This window comes from Mesoplodon densirostris, chromosome 3, assembly GCF_025265405.1.
Source record: "Mesoplodon densirostris isolate mMesDen1 chromosome 3, mMesDen1 primary haplotype, whole genome shotgun sequence".
Lineage (NCBI taxonomy): Eukaryota > Metazoa > Chordata > Mammalia > Artiodactyla > Ziphiidae > Mesoplodon > Mesoplodon densirostris.
The window spans coordinates 143,718,298-143,744,824 of NC_082663.1; the positions used below are offsets into that span (position 1 = coordinate 143,718,298).

The 26,527-nt window shown below is 55.4% G+C and overlaps 1 protein-coding gene across 3 annotated transcripts in view; it reads right to left on the reverse strand.

The window, feature by feature from the left end:
- Positions 1-9,065: 9,065 nt before the first annotated feature.
- CACNA1A (calcium voltage-gated channel subunit alpha1 A) overlaps positions 9,066-26,527 on the reverse strand; it is a 238,334-nt gene continuing 220,872 nt past the window's right edge. For all 3 annotated transcript variants that reach the window (XM_060092233.1, XM_060092235.1, XM_060092236.1), the window contains 10 exons: positions 24,217-24,322; positions 15,954-16,061; positions 15,718-15,818; positions 14,479-14,588; positions 14,238-14,376; positions 13,964-14,077; positions 12,365-12,400; positions 11,150-11,336; positions 10,568-10,815; positions 9,066-9,794 (listed from right to left, as the gene is read on the reverse strand). In XM_060092233.1, the coding sequence (XP_059948216.1) occupies positions 9,066-9,794; positions 10,568-10,815; positions 11,150-11,336; positions 12,365-12,400; positions 13,964-14,077; positions 14,238-14,376; positions 14,479-14,588; positions 15,718-15,818; positions 15,954-16,061; positions 24,217-24,322 (1,878 nt within the window). The remainder of the gene's footprint in view (positions 9,795-10,567; positions 10,816-11,149; positions 11,337-12,364; positions 12,401-13,963; positions 14,078-14,237; positions 14,377-14,478; positions 14,589-15,717; positions 15,819-15,953; positions 16,062-24,216; positions 24,323-26,527) is intronic.

Below are 26,527 nucleotides of genomic sequence, written 5' to 3' on the forward strand. Positions count from 1 at the left end.
ACGCTCTCTTCTGGCTACACTTCCGCGTTCCCGGACCCCCACCCCCCACCCCACCTAGTTACAGCGATCACGCGCTCGGCCATTCCCCATCTGGCCTCTAGGTGGCGCTGCCTGCCTGCCTGGTGCACCTTGACTGGTCCGGCCTGTGCAACCTCAGCTCAACCAACGCCCCCTGGGCGCTCCCACGGACCAGGAGCTGGGGACATGTCCTTGAAGAAGACCCAGGCCTTGGTTTTGAGGGGAACACAGTCTCATTTGGGTGTCCAGTGGATTGATTATTATTATGTGGTCTTTGATTGACCTGGGAGATCTGGAGATCAGAGAAAGTACTTTTTGCAGGAGAAGGCGTCTGTATGCCTTTAAAAACTGTTTCCTGATTACAAAAGCGATCGTGTGTATTTGTAGAATTAATTAAGTACAGTACCAAATTCTACACTCCCTCTATTGAGGGCCTTCCCCGCCCTCTTCAGAGATAAACAAAATGGTCCACAGCTGGCTGTGTATGTCTCTGGATCATTTTCTACTGAGCAAATGGAGTCTTGGAGGATACTTCCTCGATGGTGAATTCTTTCTCCTGTTTAAGAGCTGGAGCAGGGTGGATGAGGGGGAGGGTGTGGGGAGGAGCTGGGCCTGTGGGGAGCTGTCTGGAGGTGGGGAGGAAGGTGGGAGCTCTGGGCAGCTTGCAGGGCCCGAGGTGGTGGGCTTGATGGGGAGATTGCAGGAGGGCCGGGTCCACCATTCTGAGCAGGGTCAGGAGGCCCGATGAAAAATGGGTGTCATTTTTGGCAGATGGGGCTATCATGGCAGATCGAGGGCAGGGGTGGGATGATTTTGGTTCTGTGTCCATCCCCTCTGCAGGCTCTCCTCCAGCCAGCAGCCCTCCCCCTTTTTTAAAATTAATTTTTTAAAAATTGGAGTATAGTTGATTTACAATGTTGTGTTAATTTCTGCTGTACAGCAAAGAGAGTCAGTTATACACATACATATATCCACCCTTTTTTAGATTCTATTCCCATATAGGTCATTACAGACTTTTGAATAGAGTTCCCTGTGCTGTACGGTAGGTCCTTATTACTTATCTATTGTGTATATAGCAGTGCATATATGTCAATCCCAATCTCCCAATTTACCCCTGCCCCCCTTTCCCCCTTGGTAACCATAAGTTTGTTTTCTTTTTCTTTTTTCTTTTGGCCGCGCTGTACGGCAAGCAGGAACTTCGTTCCCCCAGCAGGGATCGAACCCGCACCCCCTGCAGTGGAAGCGCGGAGTCTTAACCACTGGACTGCCAGGGAAGTCCCATAAGTTTGTTTTCTACATCTGTGACTCAATTTCTGTTTTGTAAATAGGTTCATTTGTACCACTTAACATTATTTATTTATTTATTTTTTGGCTGCGTTGGGACTTCATTGCTGCACGTGGGCTTTCTATAGTTGCAGTGAGCAGGGGCTACTCTTCGTTGCGGTGCGCAGGCTTCTCACTGCGGTAGCTTCTCTTGCTGCGGAGCACAGGCTCTAGGCACTTGGGCTGCAGTAGTTGCAGTGTGCGGGCTTCAGTAGTTGCAGTGTGCGGGCTTCAGTAGTTGCAGCACGCAGACTCAGTAGCTGTGCCTTGTGGGCTCTGGAGTGCAGGCTCAGTAGTTGTGGCACACGGGCTCATTTGCTCGGTGGCATGTGGGATCTTCCCGGACCAGGGCTCGAACATGTGTCCCATGCATTGGCAGGCAGATTCTTAACCACTGCACCACCAGGGAAGTCCCTGTACCATTTTTTGAGATTCCTCATACAAGTGATATCATATGATATTTGTCTTTCTCTGTCTGACTTACTTCACTCAGTCTAACAATCTCTAGGTCCATCCATGTCGCTGCACATGGCATTATTTCATTCTTTTTTATGGCTGAGCAATATTCCATTGTATATACCTACCACACTTTCATTATCCATTCTTTTTTTTAAAATGTATTTATTTATTTATTATTTTTGGCTGTGCTGGGTCTTTGTTGCTGTGTGTGGGCTTCTCACTGTGGTGGCTTCTCTTGGTGCAGAGCATGGGCTCTAGACGCACAGGCTCAGTAGTTGTGGCTCATGGGTTTAGTTGTTCCACAGCATGTGGGATCTTCCCGGACCAGGGCTCAAACATGTGTCCCCTGCATTGGCAGGCAGACTCCCAACCACTGCGCCACCAGGGAAGTCCCTATCCATTCTTCCGTTGATGGACATTTAGGTTGCTTCCGTGTCCTGGCTATTGTAAATAGTGCTGCAGTTAACATTGGGGCAGCAGCCCTCTTCTGCTCATCCTCTGCAGCATCCCCACCAGGCCTACAGCAGGTGTTTGGCTTAGTCTCTTCAGGTGCTAAGAATATCATGGACTCGTGGCTTATAAACAACATTCATTTACTTCTTGCAGTTACAGAGGCTAGGAGTCCAAGATCAATTGGATTCAGTAAGAACCCACTTCTTGGTTCATAGATGGCTCTCTTCTCTCTGCGTCTTCACATGGGGGTCTCTCTGAGGTCTCTTTTATAAGGGCACTAATCCCATTCATGAGGGCTCCACCCTCATGGCCTAACCACCTCCCAAAGCCCCACCTTTTAATACCATCACAATGGAGATTAGATTTTAACAGATAACTTTGGGGGGACACAAACATTCAATCTATAGCATCAGCCAGCATTGGCAAGGGAGTGGGTGACTCCTCATTACAGTAATTGTGTACAGGAGACACAGGCTCAGGGTGAAGTCAGCTCCTGTAGGATACACAATGGGTGACAGAGCCAGGGGTCAAACACTTCCTTCTCTGGCTGTGTCCCACACTTTGGTCATTCACGAGCACCATCTCAGTTTTTCCAAATCTACTTCACTGCTTGTATTACTGTCACTGGTTGAATAGTATCCTTCTGGAATCCATGTCCACCTAGAACCTCAGAATGGGACTGGGATGTTTCTTGACATCAAACGTGTGGGGTTTTTTCCCCATGCTAACCAGTTCTCTGACACTAACTGGATGTCCAACAAATCATTTAGTTCTGACACTATTTTCCTGGAGTTAGCATCACAAGTTAAAGGGCTCAGTCCCACAGAGCACCCTCACTTCAGACACAAGTCCCAACTCTCGGGGCACCTGTACTTCTGACCCACTGGCTCTAAATCAGTGGTCCCCAAGACCCCCTTCTCAGGTTTGTTAATTTGCTAAAATGGCTCATAGAACTCAGGAAGGCGTTTTTTCGCATTGATTTTTTTTTTTTTTTTTTTTGCTGTACGCGGGCCTCTCACTGTTGTGGCCTCTCCTGTTGCGCAGCACAGGCTCCGTATGCGCAGGCTCAGCGGCCATGGCTCACGGGCCCAGCCGCTCCGCGGCATGTGGGATCCTCCAGGACCGGGGCACGAACCCGTGTCCCCTGCATCGGCAGGCGGACTCTCAACCACTGTGCCACCAGGGAAGCCCAGGAAGGCATTTTTGATGTTTACTGGTTTATCATAAAGAAATGAACAGCCAGATGAAGAGGTATACAGGGCAAGACCTGGGAGGGTCCTGAGAGCAGGAGCTTCTGTCCCCATGGAGCTGGGGTGTGCCACTCTCTGGGCATGTGGATGTTTTTGCCAACTCAGAAGCTCTCCATACATCTTTGTTTTTACAACCCCATCTCCAGCCCTGACTCCCCATTCCTCCCTGGAGGCTGGGAGTGGGCCTGAAACTTCCCATCCTTTAATCACTTGGTTTCTCCAGTGATCAGCCCCCATCCTGAAGCTAACTAGGAGCTACCTACCATCTTCAGTCACCTTATAGCATAAACTCAGGTGTGACCCAAAGGGGCTCCTTGTGAATAACAAAAGCCATGAGCCTTCGGGCCGGGCACTGTCACCCATCCAACCCACCCCCGCCCCAGTTCCATTAGTTTCCCCCATATATTTCCTAGTTACTCCCCCACAATTTATTGTCCCTTGAAGCTCAAACCCTTTTTCCTTTGTTAAAATGATAGATAAATCCCTGAGTCTAATTGCTCTTTGAGTTTCACTACTTTTCTGTGAACTTCCATGCATGTAAGTATTAATAAAAATTGTGTACCTTTTCTTCCATTAATCTGTCATTTGTTGGTTTAATTCACAGACCCTAGTCACTGAATCTAAGGAGGTAGAGGAAAAGTTTTGCCTCCGTGACACAGTAGTGAGTCCCCATTTCACAGACGGGACTTGAGGCTCAGGTAGCAATTGGAGGCTGTGGATTGTAGGGAAGGGGCAGTGATTCCTTGAAGCCCCAAGGACACATCTGAAATGGAGCCTGGATTTTTTGGATCTCTATGTCCCATGAAGGGAGTTGCCCAGGGCATTTGTACGGCATAACTTGCTCTCAGATGTTCTGTTTCCTTGGCCCTTCTTCAGCCTTCCATAGGATGCAGCTCAGATCAGGGACCAAAGGGATGTGAGACCACAGCCTAAGCCTCACTCTGCCTCTTCATCCTCTAATCCCCCCACTTTGTGTCTCCTGGGCAACTTACACTCGCTCCAGCCTAAATGTATGGCTGTGGATGCCTGAGGTTCAGCCTCCCAGCACTCAGCCAGAGTCTTGCCCTTTGGGTCCAGAGGTGTGGGGGGCTCGGGCAGTGGGTCTCATTCCCTGGTGGACAGGTGGCTGCAGCTTCCCTGGCTCCTGAGGGAATTGCATGCATCTACCTGTTCCTGAATTGCCCCAGCACCACAGGAGGGGGACCTTTGCCAGAGGCCAGCCTTGCCTTGGGCAGGCAGCTGGTCTAGAAGTCTGCGGGGGTTGTGACTGGGCAAGCTGCCTGGTTAGGAAGCTAAAACCCTCTTTAGTTTCTTATTCCACTGGTCTCTTCTTAGGTGCCATTATTATAGGGGGAGCTCTGCCTGTCATGTCATTTGGAGTCCCTCAGCCTCCTCTACCCGAGTTCAGCTCAAGGCTTGGGGTCTGGAGCAAGTCCTTTTGGAACTTTCTGCTTTGATATTATGGTAATAATGGCCATAGCAAAAAATCGCTTACTATGGGCCAGATATCATTTGTTCTGAGAACAGCAGTTCTCAAAGGGGTCCAGAAACTTGGGGGTTACTGAGACCCTTCCGTGGGGCCCATCAGGCTGAATTATTATTTTTTTGGCTGTGCTCCACGGCATGCGGGATCTTAGTTCCCCGACCAGGGATCTAACCCATGCCCCCTGAAGTGGAAGTATGGAGTCCTAACCAGTGGACTGCCAGGGAATTCCCATGAACTATTTTTATAATATTAAGATGTCTTTTGCCTCTATCACTTTCATTCTCTCACATGTGTATGGTGGAGTTTCCAGGGGAGATTGGCTATTGCAGCAGGTGGAATGCAGAATCAGATATGAGAATCCAGCTGCTTTCTGTTCAGTCGGCATTAATGGGAGGCAAACATGTAAAACAATGCCTCTCTTTTTATGGAATGTTTTTGTTTTGAATGTGATTATTTTTCATTAAAAATGTTATTCGTATCATTAGTAGGTTTATTGTTGATTGTAATTTAAAAGCTAACAGATAAGATGAATGGATAAAGAAGATGTGGCACATATATACAATGGAATATTACTCAGCCATAAAAAGGAATGAAATTGAGTTATTTGTAATGAGGTGGATGGACCTAGAGTCTGTCATACAGAGTGAAGTAAGTCAGAAAGAGAAAAACAAATATCATATGTTAACGCATACATATGGAATCTAAAAAAAAACGGTACTGATGAACCTAGTGGCAGGGCAGGAATAAAGACGCAGATGTAGAGAACGGACTTGAGGAAGGGGAAGCTGGGACGAAGTGAGAGAGTTGCATTGACATATATACACTACCAAATGTAAAATGGATTGCTAGTGGGAAGCAGCAGCATAGCACAGGGAGATCAGTTTGATGCTTTGTGATGACCTAAGGGGGTGAGATAGGGAGGGTGAGAGGGAGGCTCAGGAGGGAGGGGATATGGGGATATATGTATACATATAGCTGATTCACTTTGCTGTACAGCAGAAACTAACACAACATTGTAAAGCAATTATACTCCAATAAAGATGTAAAAAAAAGAAAGCTAATAAATAGTTTTAAAAAGTCTGTTTTAATTTCTAAATGGCAAATATCGGTAGCTATAACCCATATAAACAGATGCGCTTTGGGATCCTCAATATATTTTTTAAAGAATGGAAAGGGGGTGCTGGACTTCCCTGGTGGCGCAGTGCTTAAGGATCTGCCTGCCAATTCAGAGGACATGGGTTTGATCCCTGGTCTGGGAAGATCCCACATGCCGCGGAGCAATTAAGCCCGTTCACCGCAACTACTGAAACCCGCGTGCTCCAGGACCCCGTGCTCCACAACAAGAGAAGCCACCGCAATGAGAAGCCCGTGCACCCCAACAAAGAGTAGCCCCCGTGGGCTTCCCTGGTGGCGCAGTGGTTGAGAGTCCGCCTGCCGATGCAGGAGACGCGGGTTCGTGCCCCGGTGCGGGAGGATCCCACATGCCGCGCAGCGGCTGAGCCCGTGAGCCATGGCCGCTGAGTCTGCGCGTCCGGAGCCTGTGCTCCGCACCGGGAGAGGCCACAACAGTGAGAGGCCCGCGTACCACAAAAAAAGAAAAAAAAAAAAAAAAAAGAGTAGCCTCCGCTTGCAGCAACTAGAGAAAGCCCACACGCAGCAACGAAGAACGCAGCCAAAAAAAGAAAAAAAAAAAAAAAAAAAAAAAAAAAAGGAGAAAAGAAAGGGGTGCTGAGACAAACATTTGAGAACTGCTGATGTAGAAGAGTGGTCCAATCCAGCCTTATGCCTGTTTTTATAAATAAAGTTTTATTGGAACACAGCCACACCCACTCATTAACATAAGGCTGCTTTCCTGGTGCAACGTCAGAGTTGAAGAGTTGAGACAGAGGACATTTGGGCAACAAAGTTGAAAATATTTACTCTATGTTCCTTCAAAATAAAAAGTTTGCTGATGACTGATGTAGAATAATGCATTTAATCATCACAAACAGTGCTATTACTAGTTCCCGCTTACAGATGGGAAAAACAGAGGCACAGAGAGGTTAAGTCATTTTCTTAAGGTCACACAGCCAGGGGCTTGGTACCCCTTCTTCTGGTACCCCAGTGTTCCTTGAGAACGATCCCTCTCTCCTTATCTGCAGGTTTTCCGCGATTCTCTGAAGCCCTTTCTTGGGAGAAGCGGGAGCTGCCTTTTCAGACCAAAGAAAGGCCTTTCACCTCAACGTGAACATGGGGTATAACTGGCCTTTTGCTCACCTGAATCAACACAGCTCTCTGACCTCCTAATTTTACTAACTACAGTTCTGTGGCTATCGACTATATTCACAGAAGCATTCACAGAATAGGCAGGGAGGTGAGGCCCTGGGGGTGGGGGGGGTCCTCTACCACCTTCATCTTTGGGGCCAGCTTCTGGAAGCCTGGAGTGGGACTGTCCCAGCAGGTGCATTGTGGCCCGATGGAAAGACATGTTGGGTGGGGCTGAGGGTGGAGGGAGGGCAGACTGTCAATCCCCTCATAAGAAGCCCATCCCCACCTGTACCTCTGATATGCTGCCTTCACCTTGAACTGGCCATGACCATCTTCTGCCACCTATGGGCTGCTCTGAACTCTGATCTCGAGGATTCCCCAATGACTGCGGGTAACTTAGGGGCATCTCAAGAAAGTCTGTGAAATGGGATACAGCTTGGGGTGGAGCCCATCAGAAGCAGCTTCTTGGGTGCAGGCAGGTGGGGTGGGAGTGCCAGAGACCTCAGGAAGGGCTCACCTCCCACTGGGGGAAAACTCTCTGGGCACAGGGTGTCTGAGCTGGGTTTCCAGGTACCTCCTCCAGGGTGCTTCCAATAGTTTTGCTAATATGTGGGGCCTCACACGTACTCCCTGGGGTCTCACTTGCCAGATCGTGTAGGATGGTCATCCAGGAAGGTTTATCATCCAGGATGGTTGCTTTAGGTACAACCTGGCCTGCAGAAGCAGCAGCAGGCAGACTGTGGAACCCCCGGAGGGCTGCGGGTAGAGGCATGGGCTGGTCAGTGTCTTTGGCTTTAACTTTCTTGCAAAGAGTGCTGGCTGGAGAGCTACAGCTTTCTCATCCTTAGCCACTTTCAAAGCGCCTCCTTCCATGGTTTCCCCAAAGAGACCTGGGGAGTACTTTGCAGAGGATATAAAGACCATTCCAATCCAGAAGCCCTTTGATTCAACTTTTTTTATTATTTTTTTTTCTTTTTGAATGTCATGCAATAATTCACAGTCCCAAGCCCACAGTTTTCAAACAAGGTAGGAAAAAGGAAAAAAGAAGCAAAGGAAATCGGTGGTGTTTTTTTTTTTTCTTTTTTCTTTTGTTATTTCAAGCAGGACCAAATGTCAGAAAAAAATGCTTCTTTTCTCAATCATTAATTTTTTTGTCCTTTTAAAATTGTTTATTTTTTTAAATTGATTTCTGCAGGCAGTTATAGTAGGGTTTGGTATAACCAGCAAGCACTCCTGTGTGTGTCTGAGAACGTGTGTGGGGTATGAGTGTGTCTGGTGGAGGTCTGTGTGGGACGCTGGGTTTCCTCTTCGCTTCCGGCTTCTCGCCACACACGGGCCACCAGCTCGCGTTCACCAGGGAAAGGAAAGATTCAGTTGAGATGATAAAACTCATCAATAGAAGCAATTTTTTTTCTCCCCGTTTTTCTTTTAAAAATGTTTTTTTTTTTTTTTTAAATTTCCATTTTCCCCAAGGTTCTCCAAAAATGGCTGAGTTAATTAGAATCCCTTGGCTGTGTGGTTTGTCTGCCCCCAGGGACCCCGTCGTGGGGGGGTCGGGGCTGGGTGGGGGGCGCAGTAGCTGCCCAGGAGCGGCTTGTCCGGCTGAGGGTCTTTGCGGGACACCCTGGTGTGTCCCGGCCCTGCGGACTCCCTCCAGAGGCCGGGGCCGTCCAGCTGGTCCTCTCCTGGGCCCTCCCGGGCCTCCCCCCGTGTGCTGGGCAGGTGGCAGCGAGGTGGCCCCGCGGCCGGTGCGGCTCCTCCCCGGGGGGGCGTGTGCGTGGGGTGCGTGGGGGGGGGCCGGGCGGGCGCGGGTGCCACCTCGCCCGGGCTTAGCACCAGTCGTCGTCGTCGGTCTCGCTGTAGGTTTCGTGCAGGCCTTTCCGGGAGCCCGGCCCGCGGGGCCTGGCCAGTCCGTGGGCCGGGTAGTAGCCGTTGGGGAGTCGCCGGCCGTGCCTGGAAGGCGAGGCGCAGGCCGGGCCAGCGGCCCGGGGAGTCCTGGGCGAGCACGCGTGGCGCGCGGGGGGCGGCGCGTCGTAGGCGGCGGCCCGGGGCTCCTCCCCGCCGCCGCCGCCGCCGCTGCCGCTGCCCAGGCCGTCGGGCTCGTCGTAGTCGGAGCCCCGGTAGTAACCGTGGTGCCGGGGGACCGGGTGCCCCTCGGCCGCGTGCGCGCCGGACGCCGGCCACCGCGCCCCGCCGTGGCGACACGCCCTGGGGGACTCGCTCCTGGCCATTCCCGGGACCCGCCGCTCCATCGTGGGCGAGCGGCTGCTGCCGTGGCCCCCCGTGGGCGGCCGCTCCCCGGCCAGGGGCTCGGCCACGGGGCCCGGGTACCTCCGCGGGCCGCTGGGGGCCGCCCGGCCTGGCCGCACCGCCGGCTGCTGCTGCTGCTGCTGCTGCTGCTGCGGGGGACCCGAGCCGCCGGCCTTACGGATCACGGGGGAATAGGACACGTGTGGCCGGGGGGTGGAGGGGGTCTGGGGGAGCTGGCGGCGTCCCCGCCGCGGAGTGCTGGTACCAGATGTTGAGGGGGCTGGGCTTCCACTTACGGAACTACTGCCCTACACGAAAATTGAAACAAAGGAAATCAAAAAAAAAGATACACCAAAATCAACCAGGAGATGGGAGGAGACACAGAGGACGGGAGGGTGAGGACCGAAGGAAAACCAAAGGACAGGAGAGGGACCGGGAGGAGAGGGGGACACAGGACATTCGAATGGAAAAAAAAGGAGAAAAGCAACAGCCACAGGGAGGATGAGGGCAGGAAGAGGCGGAGGAGGACGAGGAGGTGGGGGAGTGGGAGAGACAAGGAGGGAGGGGGAAGTCGAAAACCAACACAACAAAGTGAAAAGAGAAATGAGAAATGGAGTTTTGTAAGTTTGGGGGTTAAAATAGCAGAAGTTTAAAAAATTACTCACAGGCGTCCAGAGGACAGAAATCATAATCGAAACAACAACAACAAAAAAAAACAGAAGCCGGGTTAAAGGAAAGCAAAAGGCAGCGGGGCAGCCAGCGTGGCCATGAGTTGTAAAGACTACGCTGGCCAGAAACTCAAAACGTGATCCACAACCAAAGAGGAAGCAGCTGCGGGCAGGGAGCGGGTGGCAGGCGGGCAGGGAGGCTGGGGGTGCAGAGTGGGGAGCCAGAGTGGCAGGGGGCAGTGTTCACCCCTGCCCGAGCCCAACCCCCTGGCTTGGGGAGCCCACTCCATGGTGGACAGGGTCAGAGGTCACAGCAGCAGTGGGGACCCTGCCCGGAGTGGCTGTGGGGTGTAGGCCCCCTCCTCTCCCGGGCCCCAGGGGCTCGGCTCAGGGGTACCTCCTGCCACACCCACCTGCCGGTGTGCCATGTGCTCTCGGCCCTCACTGGGTGAGCGGGACCAGCGCTGATCCCGGGCCCGGGTCCGGCCGTGGTCAGGCCGCTCCTGGGCGTAGCGCTCCTTGTCTGGGGGCGGGTGGTGGTGGTGGTGGTGGTGATGGTGCTGCCGATGCTTCCGGTCCTTGGGCCGGCCCCGCTCCTGGTCTCGTTCCTTTGATGGCAGGTCCCCAGACTGGGTGGTCATGCTCAGGTCTGTCCCCAAGCCTGGGCCAGACAGGGTCAGACAGATAGACAGATGGCTGTGAGGGAGGGGTGGCATGGTCTGTGCACATGGGAGGCTATCAAGGGGGTCTGTGGGCCCTAGAGAGGGGCACCTTCCCCTGGACCACCCTGGACCGAGGATGGCCTGGTGGGTGTTGGGAGGGGGGTCGGTCCCCAGGTTCTGAGCAGCAGCTGTCACAGCTTGGTCCGTTTGGTCTGGTCCAGGCCTTTCTGTCTTTTCTCCTTCAGTGTCTACCCCACTCTGCCTTCTGTCCTTTCTCCCCTCCTCTGTCCCCTTATACAGCCTCCGGTCCCTGGGCCCTGCAGGGCGACCCACCTGTGTCCACGTCTGTGTAGCGGCCCAAGGAGCGCTCGGAGGCGCGGTGGCTGCGGTCTCTGCGCCGCTGGTGCTGCCGCTCGTTCTCTTCAGGTGGCACCCTCTCCAGGGAGTAGTCGTCCAGGCGCCGGGCCTTGGGGCCCAGCACGGAGGCTGAGCGCTTCATGGGGCTGGTGTCTGAGATGGTCTGGGGGGGACAGGCCAGCAGACCGGGGTCAGCGGCTGGCACCAAGCAGTCCCGGTCTGTCCTGCCCCATCGGCCATCAGTGACTGCAGTGTGACCGTCCAGGGGCGGGGTCGGGGGTGTGCGTGGCCATGGGCCTCAGGTCCTGATCAACCAGAGCTCCAGGACTCCTCTGTCACCGCCCCCAGGCTCATCCTGGGTTCTGGCCAGGAGGCCCCATTCTATCCACCTCCTGCTGGGACAGGCAGGCCAACCAAAGGGCAGAGCTTCCCCCATTCCAAGTGCAAAGCTGGGAGCCCCGGGGCCCTGGGTGAGGAGCCTCTGCCTCCCCTCGCTGTCAGGCCTACACGCCCAGGGCCAGGCACCCAGCTCACTGTCCTCCTTGGCCAACTGGGCCTGGACTTCTCTGACCACCTGAGTCTGGCTTCTGTAAGGAGCCCTTGAGGGGCTGCCCTGGCATCTGAGGCCCCGAGGGACCTGTTCTCCTCATCCTTGGCCTGCAGCCTGGGGGCCTGCATGTGCTGCACCCACTGGGTCCAGCTGGGTTCTCTGTGGCTGGGAGAGGAGAGGAGGAAGACGGGGCAGACGTTGCCCAGGGCCCGGCCCAGCTAAGGGGGCAGCGGTACTGCCCGAGAAAGGAGTTTTAAGGAGCACAGGGCTGCGGGACCAGAGGTTCAGGGGTGGTGTTGGGGGGAAAGAGCCCCTGAGAAAGAGTGGGCCAGGCAGGGCTGCAGGTCAGACTCCTTGGAACGATGGACCCCCTGGCTTGCGGGCTCTGAAGAGAAGGGGGTGGTGGAGGGGGAGGGAGGAGGCGGGCGGGGCAGGGTCACTCCTCCAGGCCACACGTGGGGCACACAGAGAACACAACACATGAGGATGGGGCTCCACAGGGGGGAAGGGGGAGGGGGTGCAGTCTGCAAAGAAAGGGTGGGGTCCGAGGACAGGGAGAGATGACAGGACTCCCACGAGGGGGGGTGGGCGGGAAGAGGGGGCCGGAGCCCAGCTGGGCCGCGGGCGGGCGCGGTACATACACTGAGGTTATTCCCACGTGGCCGGCCCCTTCTCCTCTGTCACAGCCCCACGGGATGGTGCACACAGAAAAAACAGAAAGAAGGAAATAAATATAAAAGCTGAGAGGGAGAGTGGAGAGGTGGTAGATGGAAGAGATGCCAGGGTCGGGGAGAGGAACCTGAGGGGGAGGAGAAGGGGGAGGGAGTGAGAGGTTAAAGTCCCCGGTGGTGTGTGGGCGACCCCAGGCCCAGCCGGCAGTCCTCCCATGAGCACAGAGGAGACAGACAGGAGACACCACAGACAGATGGCAAAGGCACGAGACCGACAGATGGGACGGCGTGGCTGCAGGCCCCTGGCCCTGAGCTTTGCCTCATGCAATGTGCCCCAGCCTTGGCTCCGCTGACACTCAAAGCTTTGGGGGGGGGTGGCTGTCGGCTGGCTTGTCCCACCCGTCTCCTGGGGCCCAGCAGCTCAGTCCTGGTGGGTGGGCAGGGGGTGGGGGCCCATCAGGACGGGGCTGGGTAGCCACATGCAGGCTGAGTGCCTCCCGCCCAAGTTCCCAGCAGCCAGAGGCCAGGCCCCTGGGTGACCCTGGCCCAGCCAGGCACAGCACAGCCTCCCACCCCGTGCAGATGTCACGGCACAGCACACGGGCAGCCCGCCACCGTCAGACATGCCGCCCTGCCTCTCAGGCTGGGTGGGCAGCCAGCCATGCTTCTGGCTCTGGCCCCTCTGTCCCCGTGGGCCTGGGGCAGTGGGACCCCCACCCCGCTCCAACAACCCGCCCACCCGAGCCCTGCAGCTGGGTAAAGCAGCCACACACAGGCACACATCAGGCACACACACCTGCTCCTCCCCAGCGGCCCCCACAGAGACCAGACAGAGAGACGAACCCCAGCTGCCCCCAGGCCCACCCCAGACTCCGCTACCAGGTCCTAGGACCTTCCAAGTTCCCCAGAGCATGCATGTATGTGAGCACACACATCCATGTATGTGCGAGCCCGTGTGCGCGTGTGTATGTGTGTGCATGAGCGTAGATTCTTTTTTTTTTGCGGTATGCGGGCCTCTCACTGTCGTGGCCTCTCCCGTTGCGGAGCACAGGCTCCGGATACGCAGGCTCCGGACGCGCAGGCTCAGCGGCCATGGCTCACGGGCCCAGCCGCTCCGCGGCATATGGGATCCTCCCAGATCGGGGCACGAACCCGTATCCCCTGCATCGGCAGGCGGACTCTTAACCACTGCGCCACCAGGGAGGCCCCCGCGTATATTCTTGATTACAGCTCTCACCTGGGCCGGACACACCTCCCACACCCCCTCTGCAACCTCCACATCCTGCTGCCTCGAGCACCCCCAAACGGGGCAGAGACAAGCCACTTGGTGGTGGCCACGGTACCCTGACCCAGGGGAACCTCGCCCCCTTTCAGCCCTCTGTCAAGGAGGAGCTAAGAGGACCAGGGCCTCCAGGGGCTCCAGGTGTGGCCTGTAGGGGCAGTGGGACCTGCACACTGCTGCTGAGGGTGCAGGAGGCCCGCCCAGCCCTGGATCCCTGGGCTCCGTGGGGAAGCAGAGCCTCCAGAGGCCAAGTGCAGCCCCCCAGCGTGGTGGGTGAAAGCCCTCACCTGGTTCTCGGCGGGGAGGCGGGGCATGGAGGTGGCCCGGGCCTGGCCCTCCATGGGGAGGTAGTGCTCACTGTCCGAGTAGCCGTCTCTGCCCATCTCTCGCATCTCCACAGACTGCGGGGCAGATGGCGAGGCCGGGTGAGCCCCAGGGCCTGACACGTGGACCCCGGGGGTGGCCCGGTGTGTGCGGAGCTGCAGGTGAGGGGCCCAGACCCCTCCTTCTTGTCCTGCCCGGGCCTGGGAGCCATGGGGGCGTGGGGGGGTATGGAGGCACCTGAGAGTTGGGCTGGCTATTGGGCATGTCCGTGGGGGGTCCTCGCTCCGGGCTCCATGTGCCCGTCTTCTGGAACATCTCCTGGGCCCGCTGGGTCACCCAGGATGGGCTTTCCTTCATGCCGCTTTCGTGAGCCATCCTGTGTGGGGCACAGAGACCAGGGTGGTGGTGGGCACTCCGGGGGCTTTCACACCCGACCGGCACCCCCGTTCCCCTGCCTCGTGGCCAGAGGTACACTCACAGGCCTCCTCCTGGGTCCAGCTGGGTGGAGGGGAGGGCATTCTGGCCGGGTCCCCCCTCCTGCGTTGGAGATGGGGGCTCCATGCGCTGGAACATGAGAGGTGTCCGGTTCTGGGGAAGCAGAGAGCAGTGTGTGCACACAGGGTAGGCGGGGACAGGGGACAGGTGGAGGAGGGCGCCCCAGGCTCAGGCTCTGGTCAAGGCTGCAGTGGCAAGGCTATGGAGGGTATGCTTAGCCCACCCCTGGGGTGTAATCCCAGGAGTCATTCTTGACATGCCCCCCCACCCCAAAGCGCACACACACACTCAAGTCTGATCCATCAGCTAGTCCTCAAGACTCTTCCTTCCAAATCCATCCATAACTGGATCACTTCTTACCACTCCACAGCCCACATCCTGGTCCGGCCTCATCAGTTCCGGCCTGGACCAGTGCAGTTGCCCCCTCTCAGGTCTCCCAGCTCCAGCCCTTACCCCCCATGGCCACTAGAGGGCACCTGTGAACACCTGCATGCAGTCACTTCCCTCCTCTACTGAGGAGCCCCCATGGCTCCCACATCACTCTGAGCAAAAGTCAAAGGCCCACTAGGCCCTGCATAATCTGTCCTGTCACCTCCCCACCCTTGTCTCCTCCCACTGCCTCTTGCACACTCTGTTCCACCATATCGACTTCCTTGCTGTTCTCTGAACTCAAACTCATGGTTCTGCCTCAGGGCCTTTGCACTGGCTGTGCCCTCTGCCTGAAACACTCTCCCCCTAGGTATCTGCTTGGCTCCCTCTCCTCTTCCTTCAAGTCTTTCCTCAGATGTCACTTCCTCAGCGAGGCCTCCCCTGACTACCCCTTTCAAATCACATTCCCTCCCCTGCCCCCGAATCTTCCCGTGGCACTTAGCATTTTCTGCAATGCTGTGTAATTTAATCATCTGTCATTGTTGGCATCCCCCCAACTAGAAAGTCTGCTCCACAGGGATTCTGGTCTGCTTTGCTCACAGATGCACCCCCGGAGCTGAGAACCATGCCCGGCACACAGTAGGTGCCCAATAAGTGTTGATGGAGAAGATGGGTTAATCCAGGCTACGTCTCCCTGGCACTGTCCTACTTGTCAGTGACCTGCCTTGGAGCCCGGCCTCATCCCACTGTTCTGGTGGGTCCTCATGGTGACAAGGAAGCCACTGTCTCCCAGCCTGGATGTCCCCAGAGCGATGGACGTAGCAGGGCAGGGCCATCAGGGCTGGGGCCATACCTGCTCCTCGCGCATGGCCTGCAGCTTCTTGGCCTTGCTCTGCCGGTAGTACTCCATGATCATCATGGCTGCATAGATCTTCCCCACCGTCAGGTCCGTGGCTGGGGGCACAGGGTGAGCTCACTGTGGGTGGGGGCCCCTGTGTGCACCAGCCCTGCTGTCCCTGGACCTACTCTTTCCCTCCCCCTCCATCCTGGTGGGACAGAGCCCGAGGCCAGGCCGGGCCTGGCTCTTACACTTGTGAGGGGTGACCAGCAGGTCCAGCGTCTTCTGGGACAGGTTGGGCCAGATGGCCATCATCTCCTTCCGCAGCTCAGCGTCCATCTGTTGTTTGTCGGCTCCGCCTGTGGGTGGGCACAGAGAGGCATCAGCCGGCCTCTGGGGCAGCCGCAAAGCCAGCGGCTCCTGTTGACCCAGGCTCTGGGGTCCTGGTTCCCAGTGGGTCACCAGTGCCCTATGGGCCTGACCCAGAGGAGTCTAGTCCTCAGCAGGGCCAGGGCCTTCGAAAGACCATGTGGGGGACAGTCCAGCCTCCTGAGGGGCCAGCCTGGTTCCCACTTACCAGCTGCGTGACCTGGGTGTTAGTCTACCGTGCTGTGCCTCAGTTTCCCCATCTTCAAAATGGGGATGACAGCAATACTACCTGCCTCACTGAGTTGTTTGAAGATCAAAGTAGTTAATGTACAGCATTAGGATGGTGTCTGCTGTAGGGAGCCTGGGGTAAGCCTCAGGGAGCAGTCCTGATAGAGGACGTTCTCCCTCAACCGAGTATCCCCTCCTGTGAATGTTGACCTTGGACAGAGCCAAGCCCTGATCCCTCACTCCAGCCATGGTGGTCATTAAGGTTCTTTGGCAGCAATTCCTGGTCCCTCCTGCCCGAGTGCACGGGAGCGTGGCCCTTCCTGGCCCCTGGGGTTGACCAGGGCCATGGGACGAGTTCTTGCCAATGAGGTGTGGGCAGGGTGAGGTCCCACTTTGGGCATTAAATGGCCAGTGCAGGACCTTCCTGAGTTCTCATTCCCTCTGTCACAGCGGCTGGTAATGTTGGGGACAGTGGCTGCCCCCTCAGGCCTGGTCCCTAAGTGACTGATGAACAGAAACCCCTGCTGACCCCGCAAGTTCCCACATAATGGAAGTGGGAAGTGAACCTTTGTTGGTTCAGGACCTTGGGGCTGTTTGTTACAGTAGCACATTCTCATCCATCCTAACTGATACACCAGCTTGGCCCCTGCTTCTACTCCTGTTTCACAGCCCCAAACAGGGGCTATTCTAAACATTTACCAGCTGGTAGGAGAGAGACATTGATGATAGAACTAGAGCAAGGGCCTGAAGGCTCTCTGCTGTACCAAATATTAACCCTGTGGTTGCTGGATTACGGGAGGAGATCTAGGAGAAGGGCAGGAGCCGGCTGCCAGCCAGTAGAGAACTATTGCAGTGTTTAACAACCATCCACGGGGGCCTGTGGCTGAGTAGCTGGACCGCCCAGACAGCCTCAACATCCCCCTTTGCCTCCATTCCCTGTCCACCTCTTGTCGCCTAGCATCTGCCCTCTTTGTCCCTCCTTCTCCCACTCCTCTATTTCCAGGGCCCAGCCCGGAGCTCCCTCTGGAGCCCCTGCCCAGCTTCTCCTTCTCAGCAGATGTGGGTCAAAGCACAGACATCTGCCAGGCACTCCATGGAGCTTTCACTCATCTTCCCCCGTGTGACTCTGGAGATGGATGCCTTTATTTTGAGAAAAATCCTTCAGAAGGGCCTTTTTGCAAGTCAAGCTAGATCCTGTTCCAGAGTGAGGATACGGAGGCGGTGGGGAGCTGAACTGCCTGGACCAGTGTAATCGCTTCTGCCAGGTCGCCTTGCTCCTCCCACAGCCACCAGAGGGCGCCCGTGAACACCTGAGTGCAGTGGCCTCTGCCCGGGTCCGCCTCGTCCTCCCACAGCCACCAGAGGGCGCCCAGGAACACTTGCATCAGTCACCTGCCTCCTCTGCTCAGAGCCCTTCAAGGCTCTCACCTCACCCAGGGTGATCCCCCAAGTCCACAAGGCCCTGCACGATCCGCCCTCATCTCCTCTACTTTCCCCCTTGCTCACTCTGCTCCAGCCACACCAACCTCCTCATTGCTCAGCAAACACGCCAAGCACCGTCCTGCCTCACTCAGGGTCTTTGCATGGGTTGTTTCCTCTGCCAGGATGGTTCTTTCTACAAATATCTATGTGGTTCCCTCCCTCACCTCCTTCAGGTCTCTGCCCAAACCCTTTATCAAAGAGGTCTTCTAGGGCTTCCCTGGTGGCGCAGTGGTTGAGGGTCCGCCTGCCGATGCAGGGGACACGGGTTCATGCCCCGGTCTGGGAAGATCCCACATGCTGCGGAGAGGCTGGGCCCGTGAGCCATGGCCGCTGGGCCTGAGCGTCCGGAGCCTGTGCTCCGCAACGGGAGAGGCCACAACAGTGAGAGGCCCGCGTATCGCAAAAAAAAAAAAAAAAAAAAAAAGTCTTCTAGCTGCCTCCCAACCTAAAACAGCTGCCCCTCCTTCGATGCCTTTTTCCTGCTTTATTTCTCTGCTCTTTATCATCTCATGCTGTTGTTCACCACATCACCACTAGGGGGCACAGTCCACGGTCTTGTCTCTCTTTTCGCTGCTGGTGGTTGCAGGGTCTAATGATACAAGGGACTGGAGCCGACCTGCATGGGTGTAGGGATGATTGGCGGACCTGAACACAGGTTGGGAGGCTGTGGGAGATCCTTGGGAAAATCATCTGTGTAGCTGGGTTCTCAACATACTTGACACCAACCTATGACAGTTTTTTTTTTTTCCTCTAGGGAAGCAGTTGGAATTAATAGCTAAGTCTCTTGTCCACTGTAGCTAAGTGAGGTGCCTGGGGTCTCTGTGGCTCCTCCTCAGAGACATGGGAAGGGAAAGAAGAGAACATGACATTCTTGTGAAAAGCCACTTTCTCCTGACAGCTTATATATTTCCTGTTTCTAGTGGAGAAAAGGAAGATACCTATTGTTAGGGACTGAATTGTGCCCCCCCCCCCAAATTCATGTTGAAGCCCTAACCCCCAGTGTAACGGCATTTGGAGATGGGGTCTTTAAGGAAGTAACTAAAGTTACATGAGGTCATGAGGGTGGTCCCTAATTCAATAGGACTGGTGTCCTTATAAGAAGAGAGAGATAGACACCAGGGATGCACATGCACAAAGGGAAGGCCATGTGAGGACACAGCAAGAAGGCGGCCATCTGCAAGCTGAGGAGAGAGGCCTCAGGAGAAACCAAACCTGTGAGGAAATACATTTCTGTTGTTTATGCACTCAGCCTCTGATAGTTTGTTATGGTGGCCAGAGCTGATTAAGATACCTGCTCTTGGCATGTGAATTAGGTAAGGTCAAGGTTTCTCACCCTGTCAGCACTGTTGACACTTGAGGCTCCGTCATTCTTGGTTGTGGGGTCGTCCTGTGCATTGCAGGATGTTGAGTAGCACTCACTCACCCCAGTCCTGACAACAAAGCCTGTCCCCAGACATTCCCAGGTGTCCCCTGGTGGATAAAACTGCCTCCAGTTGAGAACCACCTTAGACTCTTTCTGCTTTAATTCACTGGGAAATCTTGCATTCAGGATTGTCGTTCACATTTAAGTAAAGGGAAAATCCTTAGGGGATTTCAAGGTGGCCCTCCCCTGGGGTCAGGAGATCTGCTCAAGGCCGCATCTCAGGTTTACTCCTCCTCCAGGTACAGAATTGTTAACACCGGGGGTCCCAGGGACAGAGGGCTCCCTGGTATTCAGGCATCAGTCCCCCACAAACCAGTTGTGTCCCAGAGTTTATCGCCCGAAGGGTCCTCCCCTCTCCCACATCCCTCTGCACACCTCTGGTGAACGTTCTCTTCTGTGCACTCTGAGACATTCAAGCAGCATCCCTGGCCCCTACACACCAGATACCGTGAGCACCAGCCCTCTCCCAGTTGCGACAACCCAAACTGTCTCCGGACATTGCCAATGTCCTCTGGGGGCAGAATTAACGCCTGGCTGAGAACCCCTGACTTAGGGTTTAACCCCTGACCTGGATCCACAACCTCTGACCCTGCTTTTTCCATAACATTTCTCGCTTTTGAACACGTTACAGATCTACTTATTTATCGTTGCCTGTTTATTTGTTGCCTCTTTCCCCACAGCCCCACAAGGGCCAGAGGTTCGTCTGTCGTTCACTGCCACATCCCACGTGCCAAGGACAGGGCCAGGCACACAGCAGGTGCCCAGTGGATGTTCTCATTCAATGAGCTGATAATGCAGGCAGGTCAAAGCCTTTCAGCTCCCACCAGGCCACCCCAGAACCTTCCAGGCCATTGCAGAACCCACCTCCAGACAGAGCCTGGTCTTTGAGGGTATTAAAGGACGAGACAGTGGCCTTTTGGCTGGTCAGCCACGTGGAGTTCTGAAGGAGAGTCCAGGCTGGCCCGGACTCAGGGAACGCTGGACAGCTGTGGAGATTCTGCTACTGGCTGGCTGAGGCCTCGTCTCTTCTCCACACAACCCTCCACTGCTGTCCACAGCTGTTAGCACGCAGGCGGCACAGTGTTTATAAAGCTCTCCCTGCAGGGTCTCAGCAGAAGCCAGAATGTTAGCTTGAGGCTGGGGATTTTTAAAAAAACTTTTATTTTATATTGTGGTATTTTTTTTTTTTGTCTGCGCCGAGTGGCTTGTGGGATCTTAGTTCCCCAACCAGGGATCAAACCCCGGGGCCCTGGCAGTGAGAGCGCCAAGTCTTAACCACTGGACCAACAGAGAATTCCCTGGAGTAGCTGATTAACAATGTTGTGTTAGTTTCAGATGTACAGCAAAGTGATTCAGTTATATGTATACATGTATCTATTCTTTTTCAAGTTCTTTTCCCATTTAGGTTATTACAGAATGTTTAGCGGAGTTCCCTGTGCTATATTGTTGGTTATCAAATTTTTTTTGTTTTTTTTTGCGGTACCTGGACCTCTCACTGTTGTGGCCTCTCCCGTTGCGGAGCACAGGCTCCAGATGCACAGGCTCCGTGGCCATGGCTCACAGGCCCAACCGCTCCGCGGCATGTGGGATCCTCCCAGACCGGGGCACGAACCTGTGTCCCCTGCGTCGGCAGGCAGACTCTCAACCACTGCGCCACCAGGGAAGCCCTCAATTTTTAATATAGCAGTGTATATATGTCAATGAGGCTGGGGATTTTGGATTTTGATGTGTTAACTGGGTTTACATTCATTCAGGCAGGTGGCTGGCTCTGCCCTCATCACCTTCTGGTTGGGGTGGGGAACAGGAGGGCAGTGGGGGATGAAGGGACACAACCCAAGCCCCTTGGGGGAGGTTTCAGGGATCCAGACACAGGTCTAGAAGAAAAAGAACATGAAGACAGAGGATTTCTCCCCAGACAAGAATGAGAGTCTTCTGGGAGGAGAGAACAGAGGGGTGAGTGGGAAGGAGAGACAGACAGAGAAGAGGAAGGACAGACACAGAAGGGACACAGAGAGATAAGCAGAGAGACCTGCCTTCTTTCTCTCCCAGCTAAGATGGGCCTCACAATTTTTGAAGAATCTGAAGAATCACTGAGGTTAATCTACTCCCCCATGTTACCCCCTGCCTGCTGGAAAGGAACTCAGTGTGTTTAGAAGCAAATTCAAATTCAAGAGTAGGTGCACTGTTAGACCCATTTTACAGAACTGTGGCAGGCAGAAATCTAAAATTGCTCCTTCTTTCCCAGCAAAATTCTGGTTATTCAGTCAAATGCTTGGGACTTCCCTGGTGGTGCAGTGGTTAAGAATCCGCCTGCCAATGCAGGGGACACTGGTTCAATCCCTGGTCCAGGAAGATCCCACATGCCATGGAGCAACTAAGCCACAACTACTGAGCCTGCGTGCTACGACTACCGAAGCTTGCATGCCCTAGAACCTGCGTGCTGAAACTACTGAGCCCACATGCTGCAACTACTGAGCCTGCGTGCTGCAACTACTGAAGCCCGTGTGCCTAGAGCCCATGCTGCGCAACAGGAGAAGCTGCCACAATGAGAAGCCCACATGCTGCAATGAAGAGTAGCCCTCACTCGCCACAACTAGAGAAAGACCACAGGCAGCAACGAAAACCCAACGCAGCCAAAAAAAAAAAAAAAAATTAAGTCAAATGTTAGTCTAGGGACTGCTATGAAAGGACTCTGCAAATGTAATTAAAGTCCCAAGTCAGCTGACTGTAAGCTGATCTGGGTGGGTCTGACCTAATCAGGTGATCCCTCTAAAAGCAGACCATTTTCTTGGCAGCAGAAAAAGTGAGAGCGATTTGAAGCACATAAAGAATTAGATGCATCCCTGGGAGCTAAGTGCAACCTCTGGCTAAAAGCCAGAAATGAAACAGGGACCTACAGCCACAAGGAACTGAATTCTGCTAACATCTAAATGAGCTTTGGAGTAAATTTTTCCTCGGAGCTTCTACAGAAGCTCTAGAGAAGGTGGCCTTGCCACCTTGATTTTGGCATTGTGAGATCCTGAACGGAGAGCCCAGTTGAGTCCACCTGGACTTCCGACCTACATAACTGTGAGCTAATAAATAGGTGTGTTTTAATCTGTTAAATTTGTGGTCATTTGTTACATGGCATAGCTAGCTAATACACGCGCTGAGGCTCAGAGAGGGTGAAGTCTTCTGCCAAGGTTTACAGTTGAGGACAGGGAAGGTAGGTGGGCAAGGTGAGTCCACTTTCCCACGTGATTACAAGAAAGCTGCTGCCCACACTTCTGCTTCCTCACCTCCCTGGGTTGGAACCTCCACCAGCTTCAACCATGCTGATGAGCAAACAGTCTGGAGCAGGCAGTGTCACAACACAGACAGAACCTGGGCCCCCACTGGTCATGTGCACCTAGATGCTTGGCAAGTCTGGACCACTTGCCTCTGACTTGTTGCACGAGAAAGAAACTTACACTGTGTGCCAGACAAGTGGCACTTATGCTGTCCCCTGAGTCTCGGCCTCACTCCTGATTCTTTCTCACTCCATTTGGGGGCAGCTCTTGCTCTCTCTACCTTCATCTGCATGTTTCCTGGCTCTAATAATGTCTGTCCTCAATGTGCCCCGCCCCTTCACTGGGCACTGTCCCACTGGAAGCTGCTGGTCTCCTTCCCTGAATGTCCCCACTCCCCCTCTTCTCCCCAGGGCCCTGGAAAGAACATGTGTCCCTAAAGTGCAGTCTTCCTTCCTCATAACCTCCCCGGGGCTTCAGCTGGGTGGAGTCCTGGCCTCTCTCTTCAGCCCCCGATTCCCAACGCTCTGCTGGACGATGGACACAGCCCTCCACCAGCTGTGCTCCCAACCTCCTTCTCGCTCGTGAGCCGTGTGCTGCTCTCTCTGCCCTGCTGTCCCATCAGCTGCCAGGTCACATCCAGTCCACCGCCGGGCCTCAGAAACCCACTCCAGGCAGGAGGGCCATGACCCCTCCACCAGAGCTGCCCTGGTCAAAGTGACCAGTGGTGACCTGGCACAAGGTCCGCCAGTCACTCTTGATCCTCATCTTCCTTGGCTGCTGGGCAGCACCTGGCACACTGGAGACGCCTTTTAGGAGCCTGAGTTGCCTTGGTCTCCACCCACCTCCCTGGCCACCTTTAATGCTGGGGTGGCCCCAAGCTCAGTCTTCGGGAGTCTGTCGATCCACTCGTCCCCTTGGAGAGCTCGTCCAGTCTCCTGGCTTAAAATCTGCCAGCATCTGACGCCTCCTGACTACATCTTCAACCCAGCCAGGAAAACTCATCCCCTCACTTCCTTCAGAACCTTCTCGGGGGGCCTCCACCAGAAGTGTAAGTTGGAGAGCCCCCTGCCTAGCCACCATCTTCATGTGTCACCTCCAACACCAACCCCCTGCCCTCCCTTTGCCCCAAACCTGCCCCTGCCATCTCTTCTGTCTCAGGGCACGGCAGCTCCATCCTTCACGCACCGGGGCCCCAACCCTTGGGGGTGGCCTTGTTGCCTCTTTCCCTCACACCCCACATTCCATGCATCAGCATCTGGTCCTCTTGACTCCCAGGAAATATCCAGAATCTGAATATTCCATATCCCCTCCTTCCGAACCGCCATCCTGTGTTCACATGAGTTATATCAGGCCTCCTCCTAGCTTCTCTCCACTTCTCCCTACCTTCTCCCCACTGTGGTTAGAGGGAGTAGGTGCCTTCCCTGCTCTCGAGGCTGCTTGGTGCCCCCATGAGCAGAGTGCAAGTCAGTTCAGCACAGCCCCAGGTGGGGGGAGGGGCTCTGCACCCATTGGTCCCTCTGTCTGGAGCATTTTCCCCCCAGGTGTCCACGTGACTCCTTCACAACCTCGTTGGGGAGGCCTCCCCCAGCTGGAAGCGTAACCTGCATCCTCCAGGCTTAGAGCAGTGGCCGGCACACAGGAGGGAAGCTCTCAGTATTTGCTGAGCAGGTGAATGGGTGAGCCCTCCGAGGCCCTGGCTCCATCCACCCTGCCCCACCTCTCTGCTCCTGTTCCTGCCCTTACCCTTGGCGATCTTGATATCCAGGGCTGTGCGGATCAGAGCCATGAGGGTAGAATTGAAGTGGACGGTGTTGTCATCGGCAACAGGCAGATCCATCCGCAGGAGCCTCTACAGAAAACCGAAGGCAAGGGCAGTCATTCCCAGGCACCCCTCCCCGATCCCATGAGTCAGACCCACCCTACCCAGGGAGCCCCAGGAAGAACTCTGAAGGCAGCGGCTAGGGTGCCCCCCACCCTCAGGTTACCTGTCCCGGTGTTCCATTTCCTGATTGCCCTCGGTGGCTCCCTCAGGGAGGGCACTGGGGGCTCTCCTATGCTGCGGAGCCCCTGCCCGTTCCTCGCCCGCCTGCTGGACCCTAGGGCTGGCATTTCCAGGGTTGGCCCACATCCTTGCCCTGCCCCAGAGTTCTTCTGGACAGCTCCGTTCCATTCTGACCCCAAAGAAGAAGAGCACAAGCCAGATCGCAGCAGACATGCAGCAGCCAGGCAGAGGGGTCCATTGCCACAGCCGCTGGGGGGGCCGCTGGCTCTCCACCCCCAACCCCCGGCTCGGCCCAGACCAGACCAGATGGGCACAGACCACACCATTCCCCGAGAAGCGGCAGGCAGGCGGCTCCCCCCGCTGATGGGGCGGGCCCCTCGCACAGCACATGCAGCGAGGCCGTGACACAGAGAACAGCGGACAGGGGCGCGTGCAGACGGGATCTCGAGACTCATTCATAGCTCCGTGGAAAGTGTATCTCAGGGGCATTTCCGGATATTGGCTCTCTGTGCAATGGCAGGGGGAAGGGGTGAGGGAGGTGTTCCCATGGCCCAGGGAAGAAAAGATTCCCTGTATCCCAGGCAGGGGCTCTGTCCCCCATGCTTGGTGGCGTGGGAGAGGATGCTGGGTTAGTGTGCACCAGCCCAGGCTGAGGTGGCATGGAGATGGAGATTGACGTTCACCAGAGGATTCAGACACAGGTCAGCAGGAAACACAGAGTTGGAGATGGCGAAGGGGATGGCCAACTCAGAGCTGAACACAAGAGATGGGTTGAGGCAGGGTGGGGAGGGAGATGGTAGACAGAGAAACACATACACACTGGGCCACTGTGCACAGCTGGGCAGGCTGTGCACTGCACAAAGGGCTCCCCATCTTAGAAATCATGGATTTGTGTATTTAAATGACAACTTCTCAGCTGATAGTGGAAAAGTGTCTTGCTCTCCCCACATTGGTGGATTCCAATTGTTTTCCCACAGACAAAGTGTTCTGTGCAAAGGATGTTCATTTCAAATTTGCACAAAGGTGCCTTATGGACCCGTGGCGGCCCTGCACAGAGACCGGGAAGGGAAGGGCACTCTCTCCCTCTCTCTTGCACACGCTCACACACACACCCACACTCAGCCGAGGAGAGACCAAGAGAAGGACAAAAGAAAATCAGAGAAGCGACAGGTACATGGTAAGGCTGGTGGGGCCATCTCCTGGTCTCGCCTGGGAAGGAGGAGTTCATGGAGGGAAGAGGAGGAGGAATGAGGTTGTGGGGAGGTGGTTACACGAGGCAGGAAGAAATGGGATGGACAGAGGGGAGGGAGGACTCTCGTAGACAGAGTGGGCCAAGGTGGATGGGTGAATGGAATGATGGGACCATTTTTTGGGGGGAGGAGGGGCTGACTGTAAAGGTCATCTCTGAACTTCTAGTGGATGAGTTAGGGGGAACAGAGCATCTGTCCTTGGGTGCCAAGGGAGATTCCGGGACGGGGTCTAGAGGGGTGGCCCGGCCCAGCCGCCTGGCGGCTCCTTCAGCCAGCATGCACCACCCCCCCGGTCGGCCATGGTGCCTGCCCGCCCCAGGCCCCCGCCAAGGCAGCGTGCATGGCCTGCGTCAGGGTGCCACGGTCCAGGGGTCCAGCTGCGGCCCGCCTGCCCACTCTGGAACAATGGAGAGGCATGTTGGGGTGTCTTGGAGGGAGGTGGGTGGCTTAGGGACAGGAAGACTGGGGAAGCAACTCCAGGGGGGAGGCAGGGGAGGAGAGGCTCTGGGTGCTCCCTGGGAAGTCTTGGATCCCCCAAGGCCCTAGGTCAGAGATCAGCTTCAGGTGTGTGTGGGGGACCGTGAGACCTTGGGGTTCAAGATACAAAAGATGGGGTCCAAGCCCCTCCCTGCAAGGCACCTGCCCAGGTCTGGGCATGGGGGCCGCTCTGGGCTCATTGGCGACCCCCACCTCCCAAAGGGTGTTTGTGTCCAATTTGGTTCCTGGAGGACCAGGTGCGAGGGGACCTGGGGGCTCCCCTCACCCTCCCCCCGGCGTGTCGGCCATAATAGAGTCTCAAAAC